This window comes from Salvelinus namaycush, chromosome 14 (genome assembly GCF_016432855.1).
Source record: "Salvelinus namaycush isolate Seneca chromosome 14, SaNama_1.0, whole genome shotgun sequence".
NCBI classification, from domain to species: Eukaryota; Metazoa; Chordata; class Actinopteri; order Salmoniformes; family Salmonidae; genus Salvelinus; species Salvelinus namaycush.
In genome coordinates, this window is record NC_052320.1 from 7549524 (window position 1) to 7560801 (window position 11278).

At 43.2% G+C, this 11278-nt stretch overlaps 1 protein-coding gene across 1 annotated transcript in view; it reads right to left on the reverse strand.

The window, feature by feature from the left end:
- Positions 1-3572, reverse strand: part of LOC120058806 (zinc finger protein 385A-like) — an 85977-nt gene extending 82405 nt beyond the window's left edge. Inside the window, exon 1 of the mRNA XM_039007537.1 lies at positions 3420-3572. Within this exon, the coding sequence (XP_038863465.1) occupies positions 3420-3518 (99 nt within the window). The 5' untranslated portion in view covers positions 3519-3572. The remainder of the gene's footprint in view (positions 1-3419) is intronic.
- Between the last annotated feature and the right edge of the window lie 7706 nt (positions 3573-11278).

Consider the following 11278-nt stretch of genomic DNA (forward strand, 5'->3'; position numbering starts at 1 on the left):
AGTTACCTGCGGCTCCAGAGTCTACCAAGGCTTGAAGGGGAAGCTCGTGGTTGTCCCAGGAAAGGGTAACTGGAATGAGCAGGCGGGAGTTGGACGGATGGGAGGAGGTTATGTTTCCCGTTACAGTCCTCCCAGGCCTGCACGGGAGAGTGCGTTTACCCTGGAGCCCGGGACACGTGGAGAGGAAATGGCCCGGTTTGCCGCAATATAGACAGCATCGCTCCCTCATCCGGCGGTCTCTCTCAGCCTGGGAGATGCGTCCAACCTGCATGGGTTCCGGTGGAGTCAGCGAGGATAAAGGTGGAGACTCGGAGCTGGGACCGATAGGAGCTAGGGTGAGAGATCTACGGTTGAGCTCTCTCTCTCTCTCAGACGCTGGTCTATGCGTGAAGCCAACTTGATCAGGGACTCGAGGTTGTCCGGTGGTTCCCGAGTGGCCAGTTCATCTTGGATGGTGTCGGAAAGACCCTTCAAAAAGCACACTGTGAGCGCCTCGTCGTTCCAGCCACTCGCTGCTGCCACCGTGCGGAACTGGATGGCATAGTCCGTCACGCTGCGCCGACCTTGGCGGAGAGTCAGGAGCTGTTTGGCTGAGTCAGGACCGCTGGTAGGACCTTGAAACACTCGCTTGAATTCTTCAGCAAAGGTAGAGTAGCTGGCACAGCAGGGACTTTGGGCATCCCACACAGCAGTAGCCCAGGCTAGGGCTTTTTCCGACAGCAGGGTGATGATATATGCTATCTTGGACCGGTCGGTGGGAAACGACGAGGGTTGCAGCTCGAAGGAGAGAGAACATTGGGTGAAAAACCCCTTACAAACACTCGGATCACCTGAGAACCGTTGGGGAGGCGGCAGACGAGGTTCAGCCAGGGGGTTAACTGCCACGGGCACTAGAATCTGATGAACTGGAGCAGAAGCGGTTGCAGGGGAAAGTTGATCAGAAATCTGCTTTATGGAAGTCATCATCTCCGACAGAAGTTGAGAATGTCCAGCCATTAAGGCCTCTTGCTGAACCAGAGCAGCTTCGTGACGTTGGACAGTCCCCTCGTGGTGGGACAGCATGGGAAAAAAGTCCTGGGTACTGGCTACCTCTGGGTTCATATTAATGGCTCAGAGTTTCTGTCAGGACCCGGTGCGAGAAACAGTCACTAATAAATCGGCAGAACCCAGAAGATGAGGCAGACACAGCAGTACTAAAGATGGTGGTTTAATAAAAGAACAAGATCTTCAGGCAAAGAATATAAATCCACAATGTCCAAAATAAAGCCAAAAGGCAAAAAATTGATATCTTCCAAAATACAAAGAAAATCCACAAAGTGGTAAGAACAGCAAGGGAAAAAACAAACCTCAAAAGACTAATCCAAAATACACAAGAACAAAACCAGAGAACCTCTGGAAAATCCAACAAGAGAAAATATATGTTTACAACAAGGCTTGGGCTGGGGCTGGGTGCTAACATACAAACACTGAGCAAAGAACTGAGGAACACACAGGGTTTAAATACTAACAAGGGAACGACATACAGGTGCAAACAATAATTAGAGCAAGGAAAAAACAAAAGGTTCAAAAAAGGTGCAATGGGGACATCTAGTGACCAAAACCAGAACAGTCCTGGCCAAAACCTGACAGTCCAGGCCCGTCTGAAGTTTACTAGAGAGCATTCGGATGATCCAGAAGAAGATTTGGAGAATGTCATATGGTCAGATGAAACCAAAATATAACTTTTTGGTAAAAACTCAACTCGTCGTGTTTGGAGGACAAAGAATGCTGAGTTGCATCCAAAGAACACCATACCTACTGTGAAGCATGGGGGTGGAAACATCATGCTTTGGGGCTGTTTTTCTGCAAAGGGACCAGGACGACTGATCCGTGTAAAGGAAAGAATGAATGGGGTCATGTATCGTGAGATTTTGAGTGAAAACCTCCTTCCATCAGCAAGGGCATTGAAGATGAAACGTGGCTGGGTCTTTCAGCATGACAATGATCCCAAACACACCGCCCGGGCAACGAAGGAGTGGCTTCGTAAGAAGCATTTCAAGGTCCTGGAGTGGCCTAGCCAGTCTCCAGATCTCAACCCCATAGAAAATCTTTGGAGGGAGTTGAAGGTCCGTGTTGCCCAGCAACAGCCCCAAAACATCACTGCTCTAGAGGAGATCTGCATGGAGGAATGGGCCAAAATACCAGCAACAGTGTGAAAACCTTGTGAAGACTTACAGAAAACATTTGACCTCTGTCATTGCCAACAAAGGGTATATAACAAAGTATTGAGAAACTTTTGTTATTGACCAAATACTTATTTTCCACCATAATTTGCAAATCAATTCATTAAAAATCCTACAATGTGATTTTCTGGATTTTTTTCCCTCATTTTGTCTGTCATAGTTGAAGTGTACCTATGATGAAAATTACAGGCCTCTCTCATATTTTTAAGTGGGAGAACTTGCATAATTGGTGGCTGACTAAATACTTTTTTGCCCCACTGTATCTTGTGATGTGGACGAAGTATTGTGGCCAGACCCAGGCCGGAGAAGAGATGAAGTGTAGCTTAGCACTGGTGACTGCCCCCCCCCCCACCAATTCCTGGACTGCCCCCCCGGGACCCCACACACACAATTGTGTTCTTTACTGTATTCTAAAGAATATACTTTTGGTTTATGTTTATGTTTTTGTTGCATGCTACTGAATACAACAGTAATGTTTGGCCTAATAAATATTTTCTGTTTCTACATTGCATTGGTGTTTACAGTGTACTTGTTACCCCTCTCAGCAGATTACTTTCACTGTAGAACATTGTATTGAAATGTAGATATAAGCCTATGAAAGACCAAAGAGCTTTAGATTTAGAACAACAGTGTTTACATGGTATATCCAAAAATGTACTATTATGAAAGCAGTGTTTGCCATTTGATGCAAATGCTTCATTCTGACATGTGTTTATGCCATTTTGAATGCAGTGTTACATTTTGAAGGAGATGTGAGGCATTTTGCATTTTGTGTGTGCAGTTTTGGGAATTGTGTGTAGAGTTTTGAAAAAAGGAGACAGTTTTGAAAACGTGTGTAAGCAGTTGGAAAAAACTGTAATTGTTTATGGTTCATTGAACAAGCATGGGAAACAGTGTTTAACCCTTTACAATGAAGATCTGTGAAGTTATTTGGAGTTTACATCCATGTGTACATGTTGTCTTTTGAGTGTCTGTGTGTGTGTGTGTGTGTGTGTGTGTGTGTGTGTGTGTGTGTGTGTGTGTGTGTGTGTGTGTGTGTGTGTGTGTGTGTGTGTGTGTGTGTGTGTTTGTGCATGTGTATCTGCATATTCTGTGTTAGTATCTGTTGGGTGTGTGTTTGTATGTGTATGCTGTGCTCGTGTGTTGAGTATGTATTGTGTGTGTGTGTGTAGTCACAATGTTGTATACAGTACTCACAGTGTTGAAGTTGTGAAACAGGCCCATGCTGTGTTGTGGTGGAGCTGTGTCCATGGGGAACTGCAGGAAGGGCTTCATATCCAGGTGTGGCTGGATCATGGTGGGGGTCCGCAGGAACGCAGGCACCGCCCCTGCACGGTTTATACCTCCTACAGAGAGGGAGGGACATGGTCAAAATACACACACTGAATAGTACAGGCAGTAGGCTCTTGTATGTCCTTAAGTGTCCTGGGATTCATTCTCCCAAACATGACGAGAATCTCCATCAACTGCAGCAAAGAAAATAGTGGGCTATAATAACTCACTCACTATGATAGAATAAGGGGAAACACACAGGCACACATTTGTGAATTACAGTCACATGTCACATTAGGGATTGTCCTCTAAAACCTTTCCAGTGGAAAAAGTGGGGAGAGAAACGAAGCCAGCATATCTTGTGAGGACAAGTCAGTGTTTCATTTGAAGGGGCTGCCAGTGTCAGGCAGTGGTTATGAAACATCTTCTGTCTACATCACTGTTCCTATCTCTCTCTCTCTCTGCCACTCTCTCTCTCTCTGCACCTCTCTTAATCTGTCTACACCCTTCTCTGCCTATCTCTCTCTCTCTCTCTCTCTCTCTGCCACTCTCTCTCTCTCTCTCTCTGCACCTCTCTTAATCTGTCTACACCCTTCTCTGCCTATCTCTCTCTCTTTCTCTGCCTCTCAGTTCAATTCAATTCAATGGGCTTCATTGGCATGGGAAACATATGTTACGATTGCCAAAGCAAGTGAAGTAGATAATATACAAAAGTGAAATAAACAATCAAAATTAACAGTACACATTACACTCACAGAATTTCCAAAATAATAAAGACATTACAAATGTCATATTATGTATATATACAGTGTTGTAACGATGTACAAATGGTTAAAGTACAAAAGGGAAAATAAATAAGCATAAATATGGGTTGTATTTACAATGGTGTTTGCTCTTCACTGGTTGACCTTTTCTTGTGGCAACAGGTCACACATCTTGCTGCTGTGATGCACACTGTGGTATTTCACACAAAAGATATGGGAGTTTATGAAAATCTGGTTTGTTTTCGAATTCTCTGTGGATCTGTGTAATCTGTGGGAAATATGTGTCTCTAATATGGTCATACATTGGGCAGGAGGTTAAGAAGTGCAGCTCAGTTTCTACCTCATTTGGTACGGAGTGTGCACATAGCCTGTCTTGTCTTGAGAGCCAGGTCTGCCTACGGCGGCCTTTCTCAATAGCAAGGCTATGCTCACTGAGTCTGTACATAGTCAAAGCTTTTCTTAAGTTTTAGTCAGTCACAATATTCTGCCACTGTGTACTCTCCTGTCTAGGACCAAATAGCATTCTAGTTTGCTCTGTTTTTTGGTTAATTATTTCCGATGTGTCAAGAAATTATCATTTTGTTTTCTCATGATTTGGTTGGGTCTAGTCTTGCTGTCCTGGCGCTCTGTGGGGTCTGTTTGTGAACAGAGCCCCAGGACCAGCTTGCTTAGGGGACACTTCTCCAGGTTCATCTCTCTGTAGGTGATGGCTTTGTTATAGAAGGTTTGGGAATCGCTTCATTTTAGGTGGTTGTAGAATTTAATGTCTCTTTTCTGGATTTTGATAATTAGTGGGTATCGGCACGGAGGACGTTTTTGCGGAATTCTGCATGCAGAGTCTCAATTTGGTGTTTGTCCCATTTTGTGAGTTCTTGGTTGGTGACCGGTCCCCAGACCTAACAATCATAAAATGGCAATGAGTTCTATAAATGTTACAAGTAATTTTAGCCAATTCCTAATTGGTATGTCAAATGTTATGTTCCTGGCCTCCCGGGTGGCGCAGTGGTCTAGGGCACTGCGCCACCAGAGTCTCTGGGTTCGCCCCCAGGCTCTGTCGCAGCCGGACGTGACCGGGAGGTCCGTGGGGCGACGCACAATTGGGCCAGCGTCGTCCGGGTTAGGGAGGGTTTGGCCGGTAGGGATTTCCTTGTCTCATCGCGCTCCAGCGACTCCTGTGGCGGGCTGGGCGCAGTGACCAAGGGAGCCAGGTGCACGGTGTTTCCTCCGACGCATTGGTGCGGCTGGCTTCCGGGTTGGAGGCGCGCTGTGTTAAAGAAGCAGTGCGGCTTGGTTGGGTTGTGCTTCGGAGGACGCATGGCTTTCGACCTTCGTCTCTCCCGAGCCCGTACGGGAGTTGTAGCGATGAGACAAGATAGTAATTACTAGCGATTGGATACCACGAAAATTGGGGAGAAAAGGGGATAAAATTTAAAAAAAAAAAAAAAAAAAAAAAAAAATGTTATGTTCCTTTTGATAGCATAGAATGCCCTTCTTGCCTTGTCTCTCAGATCGTTCACAGCTTTGTGGGCATTACCTGTGACTCAGATGTTTAGACCAAGGTATATGTCGTTTTTTGTGTGCTCTATGGCAATGGTGTCTAGATGACATTTGTATTTGTGATCCTGGCGACTGAACCTTTTTGGAACACCATTACTAGTCTTACTGAGATTTACTGTCAGGGCCCAGGTCTGGCAGAATCTGTGCAGAAGATCTAGGTTCAGAAGCACCAGATCATCAGCAAACAGTAGACATTTGACTTTAGATTCTAGTAGGGTGAGACCGGGTGCTGCAGACTGTTCTAGTGTCCTCGCCAATTTGTTGATATATATGTTGAAGAGGGTGGGGCTTAAGCTGCATCCCTGTCTCACCCCACGGCCCTAAGGGAAGAAATGTGTGCATTTTTTGCCTATTTTAACCACACACTTGTTTGTGTACATGGATTTTATAATGTCGTATGTTTTCCCCCCAACATCACTTTCCATAAATTTGTATAGCAGACTCTCATGCCAAATTGAGTCAAAGGCTTTTTTGAAAACAACAAAGCATGAGAAGACTTTGCCTTTTTTTTGGTTTGTTTGTTTGTCAATTAGAGTGTGCAGGGTGAATACGTGGTCTGTTGTACGATAATATGGTAAAATGCCAATTTGACATTTGCTAGGTACGTTGTTTTCACTGAGGAAATGTACGAGTCTCCTGTTAATGATAATGCAGAGGATTTTCCCAAGGTTGCTGTTGACGCATATCCCACGGTAGTTATTGTGGTCAGATTTCTCTCCACTTTTGTGGATTGGGGTGATCAGTCCTTGTTTCCAAATATTGGGTTTTCTATTTGAGATTTTTAGATTTGATAGGGAAGCTGAGAGGTCAAATATACTGTTAAGATTTTCTACTGCCAAGTTTACACTTTCACTATTACAGTGGAACGTTTTGTCCAGGAAGTTGTCTAAAAGGTTTGAATTTGTTGTTGCCTAATTGTTTTTTGTTAGGTTTCCAAACCATATTCCTTCCATCTATAGCATTTCTTAATATTATTCAGTTCTTTTGGCTTTGATGCCTCATGACTGAGTATTGCTCTGTTCAAGTAGACTGTGATTTTGCTGTGATCTGATATGTGTGTCAGACTGTGAACGCTCTGAGAGACTCTGGGTTGAGGTCAGTGATAAAGTAGTATACAATACTACTGTCAAGAGATGAGCTATAGGTGTACCTACCATAGGAGTCCCTTCAAAGCCTACCATTAACTATGTACATGCCAAGCGTTTGACAGAGCTGCAGGAGTAGTGACACGTTTTTGTTGGTTATGTTGTCGTAGTTGTACCTAGGTGGGCATATGGGGGAGGGAATGCTGACACCTCCGGGTAGGTGTTTGTCCCCCTGTGTGCTGAGGGTGTCAGGTTCTTGTCCAGTTCTGGCATTTAGGTCACCACAGACTAGTAAATGATTGATTTCCCCCTCCAGGATTGAGGAGAAGCTGTCTTCATTAAAGTATGGGGATTCTAGTGGGGGGATATAGGTGGCACACAGGAGGACATTTTTCTCTGTTGATATAATTTCCTTTAGAATTAGCCAAATGTAAAATTTTCCAGATTTGATGAATTTAATAGAGTGAGTTAGGTCTGCTCTATACCAAATTAGCATACCCCCTGAGTCTCTTCCCTGTTTCACACTGGGTAGTTTGGTGGATGGGACTACCAGCTCTCTGTAACCTAGAGGGCAACCAGTGGGTCCGTCTCATCTATACCATGTTTCTTGTAGGATGACAATGTCTGTGTTTCTAATTTCTTTGGTGAAGTCCAGGTTCCTGCTCTTTAGGCCAAAGACAGATGACCTCAGGCCTTGGATATTCCAGGATGAAATAATGAAGGCTTTGTGTTCCATACAGTGTTCAATGTTGTTAGTCAGACCAGTAAGTGTGAGCAGAGCCTGCTGAGCATCTAGTACATGCCATTAACTCTCTCTCTCTGCCACTTTCTCTCTCTCCCTCCCCTCTCTCTAACCCTGTTCTCTGACTGGGCTTAACATCCCGTCACATCACATTCCCCTAAACAGACAGAGGCCACTTTGGGCTGCTCTTCCAATGCAGCTGAAATTCATCAAAATATTTAAAATCACTTATATTAAGCAAACCAGACGGCACAATTGTGTTTTCTTTTTTTCTGATAACCAGCATTCTGGAGTCGCCGCTTCACTATTGACGTTGAGACTGGTGTTTTGCGGGTACTATTTAAAGAAGCTGCCAGTTGAGGACTTGTGAGGCATCTGTTTTGCAAACTAGACACTCTAATGTACTTGTCCTCGTGCTCAGTTGTGCACCGGGGCCTCCCACTTCTCTTTCTTTTCTGGTTAGTTTGTGCTGGTTAGTTAGCGGCCAGTTTGCGCTGTTCTGTGAGGGGCATAGGACACAGCGTTGTACGAGATATTCAGTTTCTTGGCAATTTCTCACATGGAATAGCCTTTATTTCTCAGAACAAGAATAGACTGACGAGTTTCAGAATAACGTTTTTTGTTTCTGGCAATTTTGAGCCTGTAATTGAACCCACAAATGTAATCGAACCCACAAATGTTAGCACAGTTTTCAGCTGTGCTAACATAATTGCAAAAGTGTTTTCTAATGATCAATTAGCCTTTTAAAATAATAAACTTGGATTAACTAACACAACGTGCCATTGGAACACAGGAGCGATGGTGGCTGATAATGGGCCTCTGTACGCCTATGTAGATATTCCACAAAAAAATCTGCCGTTTCTAGTTACAATAGTCATTTACAACATTAACGTATACACTGTATTTCTGATCAATTTGATGTTATTTTAATGGACAAAACATTATTTTGGACATTTCTAAGTGGACATTTCTAAGTGTCCCCAAACTTTTGAACAGAAGTGGAACATCTTAGTAAGACAAAAATAATTCTGTTCCAAAAAAGGTCCAGTTGCCAGGACCACAAATACAAATTCCATCTAGACACGATTGCCCTAGAGCACACAAAAAACTATATATACCTCAGAGCCACAGGTAACTTCCACAAAGCTGTGAATGATCTGAGTGACAAGGCAAGAAGGGCTTTCGATGCCATCTTAAGGAACATAAAATTCAACCTACCAATTAGGATCTGGCTAAAAATACTTGAATCAGTTATTTAAAGAACCCATTGCCCTTTATGGTTGTGAGGTCTGGGGTTTGCTCACCTACCATAAAATTAACAAAATGGGAAAAACACCAAATTGAGACTCTACATGCAGAATTCTGCAAAAAAATATCCTCAGTGTAAAACACCAAATAATGCATGCAGAGCAGTAATAGGCCGATACAAGCTAGGCATCAAAATACAGAAAAGAGCCGTTAAATTCTACAACCTCCTAAAACGAAGCAATTCCCAAACCTTCCATAACAAAGCCATCACCTACAGAGAGATGAACCTGGAGAAGAGTCCCCTAAGCAAGCTGGTCGTGGGGCTCTGTTCACAAACACAAACACACCCCACAGAGCCCCAGGACAGTAACACAATTAGACCCAACCAAATCATGAGAAAACAAAATGATAATTTCTTGACACATTGGAAAGAATTAACCAAAAAACAGAGCTAACTAGAATGCTATTTTGCCCTAAACAGAGAGTACACCGTGGCAGAATACCTGACCACTGTGACTGACCCAAACTTAAGGAAAGATTTGACTCTGTACAGACTCAGTGAACATAGCCTTGCTATTGATAGAGGTAGACCTGGCTCTCAAGAGAAGACAGGCTATGTGAACACTGAGTGTAATGTAATGTTCACTGTTCATTTTTTCATTGTTCATTTCAGTTTTGTTTATTATCAATTTTACATGCTTTGGCAATGTAAACATATGTTTCCCATGTCAATAAAGCCTTTAAATTGAATTTAATTAAGTGAGAGAAAGTGCCAAAGAGAAAGAAAGAGAGAGCGAGAGATTAGTGTAAAAGTGAGAGAGAGTTGGGGCTCATTTGAAAAGGACTGTGAGACTTTGGGAATGTGCTGTCTCAGCCAAAGCCCAGCTGCTGCTTGCCTCTGCTCTTTGCTCCGTTTCCACCTGGGCCCTCGGTGCATCTGTAAACCCTAGGGCTGAGCTGCTGAAGCCTGCCTCATTGCCTCCCATTAGGCATGCGTGGCTGTTCTCTAAGACACACACAGAACACAACAAACACACACCTGCGTGCACACGCACACACACTTCAAATCACTCAAGCACTCACATTCAGACAGAGTTTTCTCCATGAGTTACTGGTGTTAGAGACACAATCAGTCTCTCTCTGGTTGTAGACACTGCTGGTGCTCCCATAATCATCCTCTTCATTGAGTCTCTCAGTGAGCACAACAACAGAGTTGTTTGTAATAAATGCCAGAATGAATGCCTAAACTTAACCTTAGAAATGTTAAGTTTATGGACAAACATCAAGTTCTGAAGTGAGACTATGAGAGCTTGTTGAGGGAATAGTGTCTATGCTAGTGCTGTTGCGGTGACCGTATTACCACCACACCAGCCATCACCAGTCATGAAGGCAGTCAAATTCCACGGCAATTAGGCTTCTCCAAGCTCTGATGCTGGTCATTAGTAGCCTACCAAACTTGCTAACTGCCTGGAACCCAGCACTCTATTGTCCCGCTAATCACTCTGACATCAATGCAAATCGAATATCAAAAACTTAATGAGAGCCTATGAGCTCATGTTGTGCAACATTTCTATAGGCTATGGAATTGTGTGAGAAAACAGAGTGATGGCCACTAATAAAAATAAGAGGATTTCATTAGCTTTCTATAGGCTAGGCCTACTATATTTATTTCTCTATCCTAATATTAAGCACATTGCTTCTCTTTACAACAAGGGTATAGCCTACCTGGCTGGCATGACAATAAACCATGGGGAAAAGCATCCTCCATTCACTATTTAAGTGCATAGATGACATGTATTTTTTCCCGCTGCCCATGTTTCGATAAAAGCACAAGCATTTCGCTACACTCGCATTAACATCTGCTAACCATGTGAATGTGACAAATAGAATTTGATTTGATTTTGATTTGATTTGATAATGGTCCAATGTAAATCGAAACAAATGTCACACATATATTATTTAGTATATGTAAAGACAAGATTAAATCAAGAATAGTCTGATGGGTGACAATATTAGCCTATCACTTGGGAATTATATATTATCACTTGTGAATGATGCCCAGCATAAGAAACAATGCCCTTTTTGGGGGGACTTTTTCAAATCATAGTCACACACCTCATGTAGCCTAGCCCATAGGCCTATATGTTTTGATAAGGTTTGTATCACAGCTAAAGTGGCCAAATAACTTTTTTAAATGAAGCACATTAATCCGCTTGACAAGGGGTGTAAAGCCTAACTGGCATATATAAGCAGCGCGTGAGTTTCTAGATTGGGGAAGACAATTTCCACCATAAAAATGCACCTTTATAATAGCAGCATTACACAATTTTTCAATTTAAATTACTATACAAAATTCTTGCAACCAATAGAATGTTATATATATGGGGG